At 38.7% G+C, this 21,239-nt stretch overlaps 1 protein-coding gene and 1 non-coding gene across 2 annotated transcripts; one reads left to right on the top strand and one right to left on the bottom strand.

The window, feature by feature from the left end:
* Positions 1 to 698: 698 nt before the first annotated feature.
* Positions 699 to 21,203, bottom strand: CNOT9 (CCR4-NOT transcription complex subunit 9). Its single transcript, XM_090283864.1, has 8 exons — positions 20,767 to 21,203; positions 15,054 to 15,233; positions 13,243 to 13,358; positions 10,860 to 10,969; positions 5,858 to 5,967; positions 3,333 to 3,431; positions 3,025 to 3,116; positions 699 to 1,495 (listed from the first exon to the last, which is right to left on the bottom strand). The coding sequence occupies exons 1-8, from the start codon at positions 20,788 to 20,790 to the stop codon at positions 1,327 to 1,329; spliced, it is 900 nt and encodes a 299-aa protein (XP_090139990.1). The 5' UTR covers positions 20,791 to 21,203; the 3' UTR covers positions 699 to 1,326.
* LOC150022656 (U2 spliceosomal RNA) lies at positions 12,803 to 12,995 on the top strand. Its single transcript, XR_016513561.1, has one exon. It is a non-coding gene; the product is annotated as a U2 spliceosomal RNA (small nuclear RNA).
* Positions 21,204 to 21,239: the final 36 nt, after the last annotated feature.

Here is a 21,239-nt window from a genome sequence, read left to right as displayed (position 1 = left end):
GCAGATGTTGGCAGGAGGAAGGACTGAGGGAAGGCAAGGCAGTTCACATTGGATTGTGAACAGTCACCTAAAGCTCCATCTAGAAAAGGAAGGGGGATTCTCTAACACAATGTGAAGGGTGAAAAAATATTTTAGTGGCAACCCTATAATTCCCATAGACAAAAAGGGAATGTGTCAAAAAAAAAAAAAAAAAAGACTGAGTGAACTCAACTCTCTACCTTAAATCTGAATAAAATTAACTCAATTCAGCTACTACTGCTTCAAGTAGAATCATGAAGACAGAAGAGGCTGCAGAAATTCACACTAAAACAAAAAAATGGGGTCAAGTAGCCTATCATCTTAATCCCAGGCACCTCCCTTTTCAAGGTCTTCCAGAAAATATTTTTGAGGGCTTGAATAGAAGGTGAGATCCACCGCCGTCTCTCCTCCCTCAATATAATACCCTTCCAGGACAGCCTGATGAATTAAGATGTCTGTTTTAAGTTTAATGAAGGAGAATGGAGAAGGGGAAAGCACTGAGATTTGGAAAAGCTAGCAGCTGAAGCCAAAAACAAGGTTAAGGGTCCTCATGGCATCCAGAACTGAGGGCAGAAGACTGGGAAAGGGACGGGAAATAGGTGGTGGGTTCCTGGTATCCTTTGGCATTATCCCTTTCCCCTGCCTCCCATTCCTCCCAAGAGTTCATGCAGCTATTGGCCTGCTAGAGGGGATATAATGCCCAGACCAACTTTTTATTGAGCTTATGCAGCTAACAGACTTGTAAACAGTGCCAATTGACAAAATTTTGCTGAGTATTACAGCTTGTGTCCACTAAACACATCTCTCTCTAAGATTAAAAACAAAACACCAAAGTAAACAAATACTGAGAGAGAGAACGAAGGGACACATCTTGAGTCTTCCAGGAAGGCAAAATTAAAAAAATGCCACATGGCTTGGTCCCAGGCGTTCCCCATGCCTAGAATGCTGCTGTTATCACCACTGTCTCCTCTCCCTGCCAGTGGCTAGGTAGAGGTGGGGGAGAAGAGTCATCTTGGGCATGCTGCAAATACAGCATTTGCTGGTGTTGACACCCTCCTGGGGCTGTGGTGGCAGACTGCTGTGTCAGGATCCCATTTCCTGGGAGTAGCAGAGGGAGCCCAGGTCCTCAAGGCAGCCTGAGATGGCAGCTCATACACCTCAGCTGGGGGTACCATGCCCCTTCTTTCCAGTGCAGTTCAGCATTGAGGTTGTCTATTCCCAGTCGGCAATAAAACCTGAGCTGTTTTCCTCGAAGGTTCCCCCTCCCTTCCCCAACTTGTGCGAGTAGTGGGAGGGGACAGGGGAAGATCATTGAGGGGGCAGGGGGATTCCCCGGGGATCAGTGACCTGGCCCTCTTGCAGGTTCTTCACCAGTTGTGCAAGCCAGCGTTTCGTGGTGGTGTCATCTTTTAGCACCTGGGCAAAGGTTGTGTCCTTCAGCTGGTCAGGGAGGCACTGCCTGAGTGCTTCACGTGCCCTACATCAGAAACAAACAAACCAACCAGGGAGACCAACAAATAAACCCACATTTGGGGGACAGGGAAGAGCCCTTTTTTAGACATATATATACAGAATCCTGGGAAACTATGTCAAGTTACTTTAAGAAGCCATTAAAATTTTTTTAAGCTTATATGAGGCATAGGTCCGGAGAGCTCCAGGATTTGTAGCCTGCACATATTTTCATAATGATGACCCAATATAGAATTTCATGACAAAGAAAACTGAATAAAATAGTACAACAGTTTACTTCAATTCATCCTGCTTTCTGGTTTATTACAATAAATATTGACAATATACTCATATCAGAAATATATGGGTTAGAGTAAATGAAACATTTCCAAAATCAGGAAATTAACAGGGAATATGACCTGACTCATTGTATGCTAAATACTTTAATTCTAAACAAATATAAATTTGTATTTTTCTAAAAACTGCTTCAGTTTTATAGTTAAAACCCTTAATAGGAGAAGAGCAGTAAAAACAAAACTATGGTAGCAAAATTATCAGATGAACTTTTGCATGTTTCATTTTCTTTAGAAAATGACCAGCAGGAAGTCAACTCTGAAAACCTCAAAAAGGTAACTGTTAACTACCGGGGTGGGCAAATGTAGGGTAATTTACCAATCGTCATTAACTAAAAGATAAATCGTAAGTAAGGGTATGAAATAAAAAAAATGATACAAATAAATAATACAAGAATAAACTTTCACGTACTTACAACTGTAAACCCACTTTTGCCCACCCCCTTATAAGGCGGTTTTAAGCAAAGTTACGACTCTGTACAAGTAGAATTCAAATAAACGTATTTCAAACTTTGGTGAAAATAGGAACCACTGAAGAACAGGACAAAATGGTCAAAGAAATAGCTAGGACTTGAATAACCTCAGTGGCAGGAGTTCACATTAAATCAAGTTATTCCTATCCCTCGGAACACAGAAATCACCCCATTATGCGGTTTAACAGAATCTGAGCAAGTGGCTTTCAGCATGAATTATGGATTTACAAAAGAAAAGGTCAAACATTTCTAAAATGCATTATACCTACAATGTATGATTTCTGGCAGAAAGATTATAAATGTTGGGGGATAAAATAATTAGCTCAAGGACTTTACAGGAATCAAGGAGAGAATTGAAATTACATCAAGAACTCCCTGGGCTCTGTTCCTTTCTTAAGAGATCTTTGAAAGTATTCTCTTTCTGACCACTTAGAGTAGCAACAGAAAGCTCAAGTCACAGGAATAATATATCCTAAAGTTCCCTGGGAACTATCTGAACTCTCTGGAATTTCAGAGTAGGGTATAGAGTTATAGTGAGGAAATAAAATTATGATGGATTTTTAAAATTCAGCACTTCAGATTTTAAAAGGAATTAATCAAGTTCTGTCTCAGGCAAACTAAGTATAGTTATATATTTCCCTGTCCTAAAGATAGAAAAGCTATGTCATGAGATGAAGCAACCATTTACCAGAGTGTTACACCAAGGTCTTATAAATCCTGTAAATGTTTACCTGGGATTATCTGAGAGTCGAAGGTAACATCTCACTACATGCTTCAGCAGACGAGCAGAAGGCTCTTTGGATAGCTGTAGGACCATCTTACCCTGTTACCCCCCCCAAAATGGAGTGGGGTAGGGAAAAAAAACAGAAAACACAAAATAATCCTAGTTGACATCAGAGATCAGATAATGGCAAGAATGATTATATAAGGGTCCAGATTTGTTATTTCCAGTTAGAAGACTGAAATTGCTCAGTAATTGCAAAGGGACTAAACCGTGTGGTCAAAAGTAATTGCAAAGAAGATTGATAAAAGAACTCACCAAGATCATAGCAACGTGGGAGAAACGCTCATATGTCTGACATATATAAGCCAAACCGGTGTCATCTAAGAGGATCTTCTGGAGGATGAATGTGGCAACCTGGAGTAAAACAAGATTAAGGAGTCCAAAACATTATTCAGACTTGTCTTCCAATTGTCTAGTCATCTCCCAGAAATAACCATGAATCATAAAATTAAGCAGAGACCCTTGCATTATATACATCTTACTTGACAAGATATGCATAGTACAAAAAAATAATTATTACCATATTGAACACTTACTATCTGCCAGAATTTTTCCTAAAGGCATAAAACATGCCTTACCTTATTTTCACAATAAACCTATGAGGTAGGTACAATTCATCATCATTCTCATTTTATATAAAAGAGTAAGTTCTGGGTAATTATCAGAATCTTTAAAAAGTAGAGACTTTCTCAGTTATTGAATGCCTACCATGTGTCAGGTATAACTGATAATCAATAACTTGCCAGGTTAATGTCCCAACTGACAAAGATATTAAGTTGCAGAGTTGAGATCCAAAACTAGCTTAACCTTTACGAAATAAGATTTTTAAGCATCCTTTCAAAAATTGTTCCAACAGAGGGATCCAAGATGGCAGAGGAGTAAGTGGAAGCTACACTAACCTCCTCCCACCATTCTGGATTTACAACTTAATTTTGGAGAAATGATCTGGAATAACCAACTGAACACTAGCTGCAAAGAAGTCTTATAACCACGGAGACAGAAAAGGCTGCTACATCACAATGTGACCGAATACAACAAGGATGCCAGCCTGTTAAACCAAGCACGCCATTGTCCAGGGACAGCCAACTGACCTGGTGTCTGCATGATCCTTCCCCTGTGGGAAGGCCACCCTCCCCTCCACACCCCCACTCTTATTAGGGACTTCTGGACCCAAGGGTAGGTAGGACGACGACCATGTCCAGCTTGAAGCAGCTAGAGGAGCTCAAGACCTTTGCCCATTGTCCTTTATAAGATTATAAAGGGTCTTAAGTCGAAGAGGGAGGGATTGTTAATTTTTATAGTTAAAATAACTAATTAATTAATTATTTAAAAAAAAAAGAAGGGGAAGAATATATGAAAGGGTGAAGCCAGAGAACTTGTATGTACGACCCATGGGCAGGGACGGGGCGGGGGGCGGGGGGGCGAAGGATTGCTGGGGGATGGGTGGTGCTGGGCAGAGGGGAGCAAAGGGAAAAAATTGGAACTATTTTAACAATATAATCAATAAAATATACTTAAAAAATTGTTCCAACAATAGTAAAGAATATCCTCAACATAAGCTTGTTAACTCTTACATAGAAGGAATTTAAAAAATACTACTATAGTTTAATTCAAGTGAAACAGTTATTACAGTGATGCAGGAATTACTTGATTTTACCATTTTACTGTGGTATAAAATTGTGGTTGGCTAATAATGGCCCCCAAAGATATCCAGGTCCTAATCACCACACCCTGTGAATGCTACCCAATATGGCAAAAGGGACCTTACAGACGTGATTCAGTTAAGGGTCTTGGGGGGAGATGAATCATCCTGGATTATCCAGGTATGTCCTAAATGTTATCACAGCTGTTCTCATAAGAGGGAGGCAGAGGGAGATTCGGCCACAGAGAAGGGAACGTGAGAGAAACAGAAAGAGATGTGAACATGCTGCACTGCTGGCTTTGAAGATGGAGGAGGGGGGACATGAGTCAAGGAACGTAATTCTAGAAGCTGGAAAAGGCAAGGAAAGAGACTCTCCCCTAGAGCCTCCAGAAAGAATGTTGCCCTACTGACACCCTGACTTTTGTGAACTGATTTACAATTTCTGGTTTTCAGACTGTAAGAGAATAAATTTGAGTTATTTTATGCCATCAAGTTTGTAGCAATTTGTTATGGCAGCAATAGCAAACTAATAAAAACATAGACAATAAAAAGTGTCAAGTGTACATAGTGCACTAATCTTAAAGTATATCTTGATAAATTTTTACCTACGTACACAGTTATGAACCACAATCAGATTAAAATATAGAACATTTCCAGCACCCCAGAAGATTCCCTGTGCCTTTTCCCAGTTACTAGCCTTCCCTTAGAGGTAACCAGTATTATGACTTATCCCCAATGATGGTTTTGCCTGTTGTTGAATTTCACATAAATGGAATCATACAGTATGAACCCACATGCATGTGGCTTCTTTTGCTCAACAAAATGCCTATAAGTATCATCTATGTTGCATATATAAGGAGTTCATTCTAATTACTGTATAATTTACTTTGTGACTATACTATAATTGATTCTTTATGAATAAAACTGCTATAAACATTTTTGAACATATGTTGATGCACATGAGAGCTCATTTCTCTTGGGTATATTCCTAAGGTTGGGATTGCTGGGTCATGGAATAGGCTTATGTTTATAATGGATACTGACAAACAGCTTTCCAAAAATAATTATCCCATATACCATAAAGAAGTAGCTCAAAAGCCAACACAATGTACAGTCTAATTAAGTTAAAAGCACATACTGTTTTAGAAAGTTCGCTTCCAGATTCCATAATGCGCAAACACAAAGGGATAATTTCTGTTGTCAATAAAAAGTTGATTACTTCCTGCTCATCTGTTTTCACCAGAGCCCCTAAAGAAAATATGGACAAAAATATTTTAGCGTTAGAGTTCCCAATTAAAATTAACTTTATATTGTTCATCCAGCTAGTACAGCACATGGACTGTGGTTTCTATGTCAGAGAATCAGAATCATACCCATGTTTTAAAAAAAAGGACAAAATGCACATGTTGACTGTTATCAGTCAGCATTAAAAGATCAGGAACCAAGTTTGGTCCATCTTAGAGTTAGCAGCAGTTTAGCCATCTAAATTATTTTTCTATCTCTCTTGGTAGAAAATCATATGATAATATCACCATCTATTCTCCATTTATTTTAGAGAAGACAAAAGAATTCTACATCAGTATTAAAGCATATTCCCTGGTAGCAAAGAAATAGTGTCAGTCTGAATCCTACTTCACAATGCACATAAAGACTGCTTCCTAATTATTAATTGCCCCTCTTTCCTCAAAGAGTACAAACACTGTGGATATATCCAAACAAGAAACACACAAACACGCGGATTCTAATCCTGGTTCCACAAGAGTTGACTTAAGTTTGATCAAGTTACTTTCACTTTGCAGGCCTGTTTCTTTATCTATGAAATAATAGTTGGAACAAATGATCTCTAAAATTTATCCCAATTCTTATTTCTTTTAATATTTTTTAATTCTATAAGTTTACTGATTTTATCTTTTAATATTTTTTAATTCTATAAGTTTACTGATTTTAGAGAGAAAGGAAGGGAGGGAAAAAGGGAGAGAGAAACATCAACTGGCATTCTGTATGCCCTCCAAACGGAATTCGAACCCACAACCTTTTTCAGTGGATTGGGGCAATGCTCCAACGGAGCCACCCGGCCAGGGGTCATTCCAATTCTATTACTCTGTTGGTCTCTAAACTGACACCATTGATCAGGTGACCTCACGGTTCACTGGTGTTTTCTCCATTCTGTATACAGGGAAGCAGAAGCCCATGAAACAAATGACTGTTGCCTAAGCTGCTCAATGCATCACTAGTCTTTATATGAAAGACCTTGGTTAATTGGACCTATAATAACTAAAATCAATCACTTTAGAAGAGAGTAAGGAATATCATTTGTTTTACCCAGAACTGCTTATCTATAAGTGCTACATCTCTAAACCCCATAGCAAATAGCACATAACTACAATTTACTAACATGGCCTACGTTAGAAGTCAAATTATTATTTCATTTGGATTTCACATGTAGGTCTAAAATCCATTTTGAGTTCGTTTTTTGTATAGAGTATACAGTATGGATTGTGGGCCATTGTTTTATATATGGATATCCCATTGTTCCAACCGTACTGACAAAACTATCCTTTCTCCATTAAATTGCCTTTGCACCTTTGTCAAAAATCAATTAACTATATTTGTGTGGGTTTATTTCTGGACTCTTCATTCTGTTTCATGGATCTACAAGTCTATCCAATACCACACTGTCTTGACTACTACAGTTTTCCAGTAGGTCTGGAAATCAAGTAGTGTACAATTCCAATTTTGTCCCTTAGAAAAATGAAAGTTTGGATATTCTAATATCCTGTTGGATTTTTTTGGGGATTACTCTAAATCTGTAGATCAATTTGATAAGAATTGACATCTAAGCAATATTTAATCACTAATAGATCAATCAATGAACATGGTATATCTCTGCATTTACTCAGGCCTTCTTTCATTTACTTCATGGTTTTGTAGTTTTTAGCTATAGAACTTGCACAGATTTTGTAAGATTTACACTCAAGTCTTTCCATGTGTTTTGGTGCTATTATAAATGGTAGGTTTCAAGTTCTAGTAGCTTTTTTGGGTGGTTCTTCAAGATTTTTATATGTAATAGTTAATCATGTTATCTGTGAAAAGTCTTATTTTTTTCTAATTTGCCAGCCCTTTACTTTTCTCTCCTTCCTTACTGCACCAGCTAGATTACCCAAGATGATATTGAACAGGACTGGTTAAGAATAAACATCCTTGCCTTATTCTCAATCTTTGAGAGTAACAATCAGTTTCTCGCATTAACTATGGTCTTAACACACTGCATACAGGTGGCGAGAATTCTCGTCATTTCTAGAAAGCATTTAAATACCCCAGTATGCAATGTGTTAACAGTAGCTTTTTGTTTTTATTTTTTATACTTTATTATATTGAGAAAGTTCCCCTCTATTCTTACTTTGCTGGAGTTTTTATCAGAAATGGGTGCTGATTTCTACCAAAGGCTTAAAAAAAACCCTATAGAAACTACCATAATTTTTCTTTATTAGTCTGTTGATATGGTCAATCATTTTGACTGATTTTTGAAAAGTGAACCAGCATGCATTACTAAGACAAACCTTACTTGATCATGACTCTTTCTATATACTGTTAGATTTGATGTTAGCATTTTGTTGAGAATTTCTGCATCTATGTTCATAAGGGACACCAGCCTACAGCTTTCTTTTCTTATGTCTTTTTCTGATTTTATTATCATAGTAATGCTGGCCTTACCAAGAGTTAAGAAGCCTCCTCTCTGTGTTCCAAAAAAGTTTTGTAGAATTGGTATTATTTCTTCTTTAAATTTTTGATAGAATTCACTAGTGAAACCATCTGGGCCTGGAGTTTCCTACGTTGGAAGGTTTTTAACTACAAAAACAATTTAATAGATGTAAGACTATTCAGTTTCTCTATATTGCTTGAGTATGATTTGGCAGGCTGAATCTTTCAAAGAATATCTCCATTTCATCCAAGTTGTCTAATTTATGGGTATAAAGTTCAGCAGCATTCCCTTATCCCTTTAATGTCTGTAGAGCCTTTTATAACATACCCTCTTTTATTCCTATTTATAATTTGTCTTCTCTTTTTTTCTCACTCTATCTAGTTAGAGATTTATTAATTTCACTGAATTTTTTTCAATAAAAAATTAGAGGTAGATGAAAGGGGTAAAGATGTTCAAAAGGTACAAATTTCCAGTTATTAGATAAGTAAGTCCTGGGGATGTACTGTACAGCACGGTGACTGTTACAGTATTGCATTGTATATTTGAAAGTTGTTAAAGAGAATAGCCACTAAAAGTTCTCATTGCAAGAAAAAAATATTAACAAAAAAATTATGGTGATGGGCATTAACTAATTGTGATGATCAATTTGCAATATATACATACATCATATCATACTGTACACCTAAAACTAATACAATATTATATGTCAATTATATTTCAATTTTTTAAAAAATCCGTCTTTGGTGTCACTGATTTTATCTATTGTTTTTCTGTTCTCATTTTCACTGGTGTCTATTCTTGATTATTTCCTTCCTTCTGTTTGCTTTGGCTTAATTTGCTCCTTTTTCTTAAAGTGAAAACTTAAGAAATTTGCTTAAAGACCTCTCTTCATTTCTAGTATAAGTATTTAATGCTACATTTTTCCCTCTAAGCCCTGCTTTAGCTGAATTGTACAAATTTTGATATGCTGTGTTTTAATTCTTATTCAGTTTCAGGTGTTTTCTTTAAGCAAAAAGTCTAGGCCCAAATATTTACCTTCTGCTTGTTCTCTCAACTGACTTGGAGAAAGAAACCGAGTTTCAGAAAATATACACAAGGGTGAAAAATTGGCTTAACAATGCCCAAGTATTTTTATTCACCCCTCCACTGTTAACTTTATCCTATCATCTCATAAATGCACCATCCAACCTCAATGGCCAAAAATCAAGCAGAAATAGGATGATTTAAATCAGAATTAAGGATATAAATTTTTTTGGGGGGTAGAATCATGTTATTTTAAATCATACATTAAAAATTTGTATAGCTTAAAAGACAGAAAAAAATGTTTTGGAAAAAAAGTTTCTGATTAGAGTACCACTTGGGAGGAGATATAAAAAAATAGTAACATTCTTTTGAAGTATACGAAGTAATAGTTACTCCTTAAAAATAGAATAAAATATCTCAGAAATATGTCTTAGAAATACCAAACTTTTAAATTGTACTTCTTGATTCATGGTTTATAACCATAGTGATGTGAACACAGGTTGAACATAAAAATAATACCCTAACAAAATGAAGTTTGTACGAACAACACTCTCATTGTTTGGTCAATACATAAGCAAAAACTATGAGAAGGCACTCAAAACAGGAAGTGTAATTAGGAAAGAAACCTTCTTGAGTGTATTTACATTTCACAAATCCAATAGTTCTTTACCCAGGAGGCTGAGATCTAAAGTAGCTGATGTATTATTTTCTTGAGTAAAACGTATTTTAGACACATTTCCCATAATAAATGTATATGGAAAACATTAACTTGAGCATGCAAAAATTTAACTAGGTGAAACAGTAGGTAAACCTTCAAAGTTAAGGGACAGTTTAGAAGTGGGAAAGACAAAACAAGAAACTCAAATTCTTATTCCTATAAATTATACTTTTTATTTGTTGACTGAAGTTGTTCATTTCTCTCCCTACAATTCCAGTAAATGTTTGTACACATATGCTGCATTTAATCCCAAATGTTGGGACTTATTAGCAACACTCAGAATGGTACTGGTAAGAGCCATCATATTCCTGATACTCATTTATTAGTAAGAACAGACTCGATCTCAAAGACAAAAACAAGTGGTGAACAACAGTTACAAAATGCCACACAAAACACGCAGGTTAAGCTCTGGCAGGTGTGGCTCAGTGGACTGACTGCTCTCCAGTGAACAAAAAAGCCTTTAGTTTGATTCCCTGTCAGGGCACATGCCTGCGTTGTGGGCCAGGTCCCTGGTTGGGGCTTGTGAGAGACAACTGATCAATGTTTCTCTTGCACATTTGTGTTTCTCTCCCTCCTTTTCACCCTCCTTTTCCCTCTCTCTAAGAAATAAAAAAAATCTTTAAAAGAAAAAAACACACTTAAGACCACTATTACAAGTTAGGACTTCAGGCTTGCAAAACAATCCTAATTACTCACCAATAACTCCAAGACTGGTTAGCCGAAGATATTCAAAGGGACGTGTTTTGCTGACAGTGTGCAAAAAGGGGTACAGAAAAAGTGGGATGTGTGCTGCAAGAAATGCTGACCTGGAAGAAAAAAATAATCATTCAGCGGTTAGAATTAATTTCTAAGGATTCTAAACATTCAAATTTCCAGATGGTTAATTCTGTAAGGTCCATAACACTGACTGACCAAAGAATCCTTAGGAGACTGTTATCAGAAAGAATCTTTAGGAAAGTCTAGGCCATGGTTCTCACCCGGGATGATTCTGGAGATATTTTTCACTGTCATAACTGAGGTGGTGCTATTGGCATCCAGTAGACAAAGGCCAGGAATGGTGCTAAACATCCTACAATGCACAGGACAGCCCCCTGCGACCCTGTTCCTCCCACCACAAAGACTTACTCAGTTCAAAACATCAATGTGTCAAGATTAAAAAACCCTCTTCTAGGCCAATGGTTAAGAGAATACATGATTTTCCCTCTTGTCAGTACCAAGTATCTTAAAAACTAAAAATATCCAACAGCATATTAAAATTAAATCAATCACGAAATGCAATCAAGCGTCCAAGAGATTCTTCTAGATTCTTCTCTCACCTAAGTTATGGCTGGATAACAATATTTACAGGTATAGTCAAACAAAACCTTATAAACCAAAACAAAGCAGCCATTATAGGTTTATCTGCTATGCTTAAATGCATACTCTTGTTACAGAACTTCAGACAGTAAATATTCTAAAAACATTTTAATCTGCAATTGATGTCAGGCAACGAATATGGAATCAATCTATTACTTTATATTATTTATAGTTAAACCCTGTAGGAGAATTAACACCTTAAATTTTGAATACTCAAAGTACTCTTATATTTTTCTTAAGTGCTTAAAAATAATTTTTTAGTAACTTCTCTAAAGCTCTGGAAAGTCAATGCCATCCTAGCACTCAGATTTTATAAGGTAACTTGACAAAGGGAGGAAAGACTTTAATAAGATGACTACTAAGTATCTTAAGGCCATAAAGGTCACAAAGTGGGTTCCCAAACAGGATTTTCCTTTCAACTTGCATACCAATTCTCATCTTTTACAGACGTTGCCTAGAATCCTGTTATAAAAAAAGATTCTGATGCTAAACCCGGGTTCAGTGGAAAAAATGTGCTGGGTTCAAATATTTATTAAATGCCATGCGCTGCCTCACACATGGCATAGTGATGCCTACCATGCATTCAGGAGGAAGAAGTAGCTACGTGCCTGACCCTTCCTGATAATGTGAATACCATATTTTTATACAATTTATTTATTTATTTTATTTTATTAGAGAGAGGGGAAAGGAGAAAGAGAGGGAGAGAAACATCACTGTGTGGTTGCCTCTCACTCGCGCCCCCAACTGGGAACCTGACGTGCAACCTAGTAATGTGCCCTGACTGGGAATCGAACCAGCAACACTTGGCTCTTGGCTCACAGGCCGATGCTCAATCCACTGAGCCACAGCAGCCAGGGCTGAATACCATTGTTTTAAAATTCATTGCTATGAATGGGTAAAAGTATATGAGACAACAGAATATTATTCAACCTTAAAAAGGGAATTCCGATATATACTACAATATGGATGGCCTTTAAGGACGTTACGCTAAGTGAAATAAGCCAATCACAGAAAGACAAATAATGTGTGATTCCACATATGTTAAGTGCTCAGAGTGTTTAAAATCATAGAGACAGAAAGTAGAATGGTATTGTCAGGTGCTGGGGGAATGAAGTTATTCTTTAATGGGTACAGTTTTAGCTTTAAAAGATGAAGAGTTATGAAGATGGATGATGGTGATGATTGACCACTATAAAGGTATTTAATAGTACTGAACTATACACTTGAAAATGGTTAAAATGGTAAAATTTATGTTATGTATATTTTACCACAATAAAGAGGTTATTGCTTCTCAGCCTTGTAGCTAAGATCAAGTGTAGTAATTGTTCTTATCAGTTTAATATCTGATACATCCTCTATCTGAGGATAATACATTAAATGGATTTTTGGAACTAGGAGATGGAATGGGAGCTTGCTCCGCCCACACTCCATGAATCAACCTGGTATTGCAGTTCTTCCAGGAATGGTGCATCAAAAAAAAAAAAAAGAAGCTAAAAAGTTTATTAAAAAAAAGAACATGTTAAATAATAGTATACTGTTAGTATACTTAAATTTAGTGAACTAGAGACCAGAAATTCTTCAGGAAAAGAGCAAAAAGTAAATTTGGATCCTGAAGATCCACACCCCCACACACACCCAATGCATGCCCCTCCTGACAACATTCAGAAGTTAAAAACCACATTCAGTACAAACTTCCCCTAACGAACTCATTCAAAGCATTTACCTGGTTTCTGGGTGTGATGCCACACATTGCAGTAATGCTAGAGCATTGCAAACTCTGTTAGATTGGTGTGCTGTCAAGGTGGGTGGGTTGATAGATGGATAAATATTTACAATTTCCTAAAAAAAAAAAAAAGGAAACCAGCACCAAATAAACAAAAAATAACTTATTATAAAATTAATACTCATGATATTAAAGACGTAAAAAAGAAACACCCTCTTCATTCCACATATCCTTTAAGAACTGAATAGAAATATGTTCCTATCCTTTCAGCAGAAATATACTCAACTGAGACTATCTGTGACATTTCTACATGTCTCTACGAAGATTTCTATGGGGGCAACTGTGGTCACTGACGCTTTCCTTATATCCTGCATCTGTTCAGGCTTTCACTTATGAGTGAAAAACATTTAAAATGTTTTACATTTAAAATATCTTACATTTAAAATCCACTTTTTTGGTCAACACCCTGCTTTAAGTTGTAGTGATGAAGTAGCTGGCCGAAAAGTATTAGTAAATCAACCACAGTGACTCATAAAGGAGTTTGAGTTTGGTTGGGTAGCAGCTGCAAAGAGGAAGATAAGACCATAGGTATATACACTGAATATACTCTCTATAAGAAGGTGGTAATATGTTAAATACAATTTCGTTAATTTTAATTGTAAAACTTTTACATAGAAAATATTCCAGTAACAAAGATTAGATTCTTGGCTATATGCAGTAGGAATAGAATGTGAACTGACTTAACAGATCTAAAAAATTAATCTAAATATTAGGTATTTTGGACAATACATTAAAGGATGATCATCCCCTAGACTATACCATTATCAATTTATTCCCCACATATGACCATTCTATTCAGAAACAACTTTCAGTTATTTATTCTTCAATGCACAAATGAACCCACGTTTAATCCTACAACTGTTCTACCTTTAACATTTTCTTTTCTCAGCATATACCTTGCAGTCCTTACACCTTATTTTTTACCTTCTTGCCAATGTCATGTAGAACTATCTTATAGTACTCCTAAGGCTGTTTCTCAAAGTGTAGTCCTTAGACCACCTGCATCAGAATCATCTGAGAGCAGGGGATATATCTGATAAAAATAAGGATTTTGCCCTGGCTGGTGTTGCTCATTTAGTTGGATGTCATCCTGCAAACCAAAAGGTCACCAGTTTAATTGCCGGTCACGGCACATGCCTGGTAGTGAGTTAGGTCACCAGTCGGGAAGCATGCAAGAGGCAACTGATCACTGCTTCTCTCTCACATCAATGTTTCTCTCCCTCTCCTTCTCCCTTCCTTCCCCTCTCTCTAGAATCAATAAAAGAAAAACATTTTTTGTTTAAATACAAATTTTAATCTCAGACTAATAAACTAAATCTCTTGAGTAGGATCTAACAATCTACATTTTAGTAAGCACCTTAGGCTTTTCTAAAAGAGTCTTATAAGTGCCAACTATAGTGACTCATCCTACCAATGCCTTCAAAATCATTTGGGCAGCCCTGGCTGCTGTGGCTCAGTGGATTGAGCGTCGACCTGCGAGCCAAGTGTCGCTGGTTCGATTCCCAGTCAGGGCACATTACTAGGTTGCATGTCAGGTCCCCAGTTGGGGGTGCAAGTGAGAGGCAACCACACAGTGATGTTTCTCTCCCTCTCTTTCTCCTTTCCCTCTCTCTAAAAAATAAAATAAAATAAACAAATTTAAAAAAAAAGAAAATAGCATCTATAACTTAAAAAAAAAAATTATTTGGGCAAAGGCAGAGTTACAAGTGTGATAAACAGAACTGAACTACAGCTTATGGGTATATACCCACCTGTAAAAGTGCTGCAATAGTACCGAACGAATGCCACAGCATGGGTGCCAGGTCAGGAACAGATTCTCGCTTCTTACTTAGCTCCAGCAAAGCATTTTCCCTTGTCTCAGGACTGGACAGCTCATTGATCCACTGATAGATCTTTTCTCTATCCACTTGAGCCAGTGCAGTAGGCACAGGCTTCAGTGAAAACAAAAAAGTAAACAAGTAAGTTTCATCAGAGTCAAACCATGTCTTACTCTGCAGTAGTGCTTCAGAGGAAATATACTTTTCATAAATACCAGGGGAGCTCTTCTTATTATATACACTTAATATAAACTAATTGTACTTATCAAAATCTAAAATGCACACACCCTTTACCCTTTAATAATTTCATGTTTAGGAATTTAAACATGAAAACTATAAGGTATACTTGGGCTGTATTGAAAACATATCGGGATATCTACTGTTGCACTGTTTTAAAAGCAGACAACTTGAAATAATAAATAGCTATCATTAAGGAACTGGTTAAATATGTATGGATACATCTTTATATAAAATACTATGTAGCCTTTTAAAAAAGATACCTCGATATGTGCTGATAATAAAAAGTAAAAAACGAGGGTGTAGAACAGCATATATGCTTCCATTAATATACACATATATTCCTATATATTTACATGTAACATTTTTAGAAGGACACAAGAAATTGTTAATGGTAGTTACCTCTAAGTTTGGAATCCATACGGGAGGCTCACTTTTCATTATATACAATAAAATCTTTAGCATAGTATAGACTTTTTTTTTAACCATGTGCCTATAATAGTTTTTGAAAGAAAAAAGTTATACCTTCCCCACCCATTGCTGGTCCTTCCCTAGTAATTCCAGCATCCTCTTCCATGGAGCAAAAAACCTATGCAATTTGGAAAAGCTCCCCATTCTTAATGATTCTCTCCTTTGTGAACCATTCATTAGTTACTTGTGTAGGAACTATATAAACAGATTTACAGAATATACTTTCCTTATTGTGCTCAAGAATCACAATATTTCCCCAGCTGGTGTAGCTCAGTGAATTGAGTGTTGACCTGTGAACTGAAAGGTTCCCGGTTCGATTCCCAGTCAGGGCACATGCCTGGGTTGTGGGTCAGGTCCCCAGTTGGGAGATTGCAAGAGGCAATCAAACATCAATGTTTCTTTCTCTCTTCCTCCCTCCCTTCTTCTCTCTCTAAAAATAAATAAATAAAATCTTAAAAAAAAAATAAGAATCACAATATTACCCCCAAACTGATGATTTCTATAATTCTTCACACTTGTCAAATAGCCTTATGACCCTGATTTAGTCCCTTAATTATTCTTTCTTAAAATTTTCACCCGAGGACATGCTTATTGATTTTAGAAAGGGGGGAAGGGAGGGAGGGAGAGAGAGAGAGGGAGAGAAACATCAAAGGGAGAGAGAAGTATTGATAGGTTGCCTCTTGCATGCTCCCCGATGGGAGACGTAACCAGGAATCAAGCCTGAGACCTTTCAGTCCACAGACAATGCTCCAACCAAGTGAGCCACCCAAGCCAGGGCCCTTTAATTATTTTATCTGGAAAATAATATGGTAGATTAGAAAAATAATTACCATTGCTATTTCTAACTCAAAAGTCCTACCAAATTCATGGTGATTTCTATCTTCTATCCCCATGTCCAATAATTTCTCAATTCTCCCCAAACCTTGAGGAAGAAAAGGTTGGGTAGAAGAAAGAAGGACTCTACACTTGCAGATGAGGTTACCATGCTAAGAGGAATAAATCTCCTCAATTCACGTATGAAAGTGCGTATTTCAATGCTTTCTTGAACTGTATTACACAGCTTCTCAGTTTTTACATGTTCCCACTACATCTTAATGTGACAGAATGTTGACACGCCCATTGCACAGGTGGAAAGAAGAGGAACAAAAAGGACAAATGTCTTTGTTGAAGAATAGACTGAAATCTAAGATGGACTTTGAGGTGTATTCACCTTTATTCTATCCACATTGAACAACCATCTTCTATAAATGGAGACATGATGATAAGCTTTTAGCTTAATGTTTACTTAAAGTTTATCATTTCACTTGCTTGACAGAATGAACCATAAGGTGTTCTGCTAAATGAACTGAAACACCACACAGCTTGACGCCTTAGAGCAGCGATTTTCAACCTTTTGTCTCACAGCACATATAAACTAATAACTAAAATTCTGCGGCACACCAAAAAATATATTTTTTGCCGATTTGACCAAAAAAAGGGTATAATTTTGATTCACTCACACTTGACGGCTATTGTCGTGTTGGCTATTATCATTTTTTAATTTGATAATTAAGGAAAAAGAGGTCTCTGCCCCTGACAAAATAGTCAGGTATCACATTTTAAACATTCTTGCAGCACAGCAGTTGAAAATCACTGCCTCAGAGTAATCTGTTAAAAGCTGTTTTTGGACTCTCATCAGTGATGCTCCTCAAGGAAACATAGGCTCCTAAAGCAACAACATGAGGTAGAAAGAACAGGACTGTTTTCTCCTTCCCTGCAGCAAAAGAAGTACTGTCCAAGCACTTGTCCTTTCTACGCTGCTATAGACAGGCCCTCAACTTAAAAATTATTTTTGGAAATGTAATTCCCAACAGAAGATAAGATATGCTTATTTAGAGTATTATATCACCTAAAAACTCAATAAAAACAAGGGCTAAAATTTTAGCTTTGGGTTTCCTGCCCAGTCTCTTGAATGACCCACAATCCAGTAACTAAAGGGGCCTCATAGACAGTGCTTCAGCAAGATAGGATCTATCCTGACTAGCCATTGTTTGTTCTGGTCAACTCCCAAAGTCCTGTAACCCAGATACCACCATCAGTAAATTCCATCACCCAACTAGAGCCAGCTGGTGACTTGTACCCAGCACCCCTATACCCCATTCTGCCCTGGGGTGCCCTAGTGAACACCAACAAGCTGTACTAGTAGCGACCAGTCAGCATATAATGGCTCTGAACACCCCTTGCCCCCATCCCCACATATTCTATTTCCAGAGCTGACTTGACTCCAGTGAGAAGATGGTGCCTCCTGAATGGTGCTGGCACTCTGGGAGGTCAATTTCTGTCTACTTTTGTGTTTCTAAGGCCATGACCACCTCCTGCCAGCAATACTCCAACTTCTGAAACTATCTGTGGGAGCCGCATCCTCCATGAAAATTTGGTTCTAAGAGAGTTAAGGATGTCAGGTGGGCAGTAATGTGGCCTCACTAGCTTGGAGCTGTGGGCTCTACAGCCATTCTAGCAATGGGCAGGCAGTGAGGGCAGTTTGATACCAGGAAATATCTGGGGCAGGTATTTTCATCATCTCTATTGAATTTTGCCCCCAATTTAATAGCAGGTGTTAAGTTTAAACCCACTGAGTATTTATTTGTTATGGGATAAATACAATTATCTCTTAAGGTAAAGATGGGAGCTAACACATATAGTGCTTACTCTGTTAGGCAGTGTCCTAAATAGGTATCATCACCACCCCCATTTTAAAGATGAGGAAACTGAAGAGCAGAAAAGTTATTTAAAACTTAGGTGGCAAGCCAGGATTAGAATCCAGGTGGTCTGGCAACAGAGTCCATACTCTTAACTGCTTTGCTAATGCTGCTTCTCACCTGGCTGAGAGAGAAGGTCTGAGCTAAAGATGACTTTCTAAAAAATTATTTCCAATGACCTAGACAATAGAGATAGGGAATATATAAAAATCTCAGACTAAAATTAAAATGTTACTGCTGTTAGTTCGGAATAATAATACAGGCAGTTTAGTTTAAGGGAAGGCACGAAGGATTGGGAAAGAAGCCACTCAACGTTCCTATCCTTCAGTGTCCTCGCTAACCAGGTATTCTAGTGAATGAATGGTGCAAAGGAACTGGTCGGAGCTTTCGTGTGGTCCAAACAGCGTAACAGGTAAAGTGTATCTAAAAGTTCAAATTTTAAATAAATGTAATGTAAAAATGTAACTGAAGAAACATGAATTCGGTACTTACAAGTAAACCACAGCTATAATGGTTATTCAAAAGATGCATTACAGAGCAAGTGAAAATAAAAGGAACTGAATAGGTATAGAGTTTGAGGAGGCACAGGGAAAAGAGGCACAGATATTAAGAGATAAAGAGACAAGCCAACCTTAGAAGAATCCCTTGTTTAACCTGCCCCTCCCCTACCAGCAGCAACCTCGGATTGACTTGCTTCTTCCTAATTATACACGTAATTTGGGAGAAGGGGAAAAAAAAAAAAGAAAGCTGGGAAACTGCAAACACCAGCTGAAAGATATATAAGGTCCCTCTCCACTTGGAATTGTTACAAACCCTTAGAAACATGGTGACAGGAGGCAGAGATGCCACTGGCTTTGGAAATGACAGTTTTCTACAGCCTAATTACATTCAGCTCACTTTTTATATTTCAAGTCAAGGCAACTTTCTGGTTCTCTATTTGGTCCTTATGTCATTTTGCCTAATAATGTAATTTCAGCGTTACTCTCTCCTGACTCACTTCACCTTGGTGAAACGGAAAAAGCGGGATGAACGTGTAGAAGAGTGTGCTCAACACGTATGACCCGGTTTTCCCATTTTAGCTAAGTGCCACCTCCTTCAACTATACCCGTCATTCAGCAAAGTGTCTGTGCCAGGAACAGGGGTAAACATATAAACAGGTCCTACACAGTACCTGCCTCTGTCCTCAAGCGAGATACCGACAACAAAGTGAATGAACTGGACTCAATGCTGTGACCGGTACTTTTAACAGAGAAAAGCTGGAGGTTATGGAACTACTTTAAAAAGGATGGTAAGGGAAGGCCAACTCTAGGGAGACTGAGGCAGAGACCCGAGGGAAGAGGGGCCAGTGATGCCCAAAGGGGGTGTGTGCGGGAGGGGCGGGAGTAGGATGAGCATTCCAGGAATAGAGACCAGAAACTGCACCTTGGAGAGGAAAAGCGCACTAGAAGCGGTGGCCAGTGTAACTGGAGCCTACGGGGCAAGTGACAGAAAACGAGACTGTAAACGTGGGCGAGGACCAGGGCAGGGCGGGCCTTGTCAAGGTAAGGAGTCTGGATTTTAACTAAATGTAATGGAAAGCCATAGGATTACTTCAGTCTGGCGAATTACGTGATCCGTTTTTGTTAAAGACCACGCTGATAAAATGAGATGCGTGGAAAAAGGTTTTAAGCGCAGACAACCTTCCGAAGTCAGACATAACTGCCATAATAATTCACTTCCCCGGGTCTCATATTTGCCATCTGTAAAGCATGTGGTTTGAGCGAGAAGCCACTTCCTTCCCGCTGCGATGTGCCTAGGCAGTGAGTTCCAAGAGCGCTGAGCCCTGTCAAGATTGCTCAGGGGATTCGCCTCATCCTCGCCGACGCCCAACGCGCAACTGGCACCCAAAAACTGTTGGTCGGCGCAATGAGTCAATGAATGGCTTGTCCCGATCGCGAGACAGGCGCTCCGCACGCCGGACCAGGCCCCGGGGCCGGAAAAGAACGCAAAACGCCGCGCGAGAGGCCACGAGAGCCGGCCGCCGAGGAAGGTGGGAGCTGGCTGCACCACGGCCAGGCGCGGCGAGGAGGGGGCCCCGGGCCTTGTGGGTCGAAGACAGACAGAGCCGCACTCCGGGCTCAACACAGGGAGCCAGGAAAGGAGGCCGAAATGCAGGGGTGAAAAGGGGTTCTTGGCTCAGGCCGGGCAGCCCAGCTTCTTACCGCAGCCGTCGCCAGACTGTGCATGTTGGGAGCGGCCGCCGCTCTACTTCCGTCGCCGGACGCTCCAGACCCAAGTCTCTACTTCAGCGCCTGTGCCACCGAAGATGATGAGCCGCCGCAGCCGCCATCCGCCTTCGGCACGCTCCGCCCCTTCGCAGCCCTATGACCTTTGACCCCTGATCCCTCCCACACAACCTCTTCCCTCCTCCTAGCTCTTCAGAGGAGTTAGTCCCGAAGTATTTACTTTGCCTCTTAATATTCAAGACTGAAAGGATATCCGCTACCCACTAGTCCCTGCAAACCCCGGCAGGTATTCCCAGAGAGGAGCATGAACTCCAAGCTCCCTCCGGAGGCCAGTGAAGGGCGGGAAAAGCCAAGTAGTCTTGGGAGTACAAGTAATGCGCATGCCTCACTGGACTGAGCAAGAGGAAAACGGTGGGAAGTCGAAAGTGAGTGAAGTGGAAAATGCGCAT

Source organism: Furipterus horrens, unplaced genomic scaffold, assembly GCF_987537825.1.
Source record: "Furipterus horrens unplaced genomic scaffold, mFurHor1.1.pri manual_scaffold_1, whole genome shotgun sequence".
Taxonomy (NCBI): Eukaryota; Metazoa; Chordata; class Mammalia; order Chiroptera; family Furipteridae; genus Furipterus; species Furipterus horrens.
This window is presented reverse-complemented; position numbering and strand designations above follow the sequence as displayed.

Coding starts and splice junctions, on each gene's coding strand:
- CNOT9 (XM_090283864.1), bottom strand. CDS start 20,790: ATGCACAGTCTGGCGACGGCTGCG. Junction 15,234..20,766: donor ACAGTCTGGCGACGGCTGCG/GTAAGAAGCTGG, acceptor TTTTCACTGAAG/CCTGTGCCTACTGCACTGGC. Junction 3,432..5,857: donor GAAGCGAACTTTCTAAAACA/GTATGTGCTTTT, acceptor GTTTTACTCCAG/GTTGCCACATTCATCCTCCA.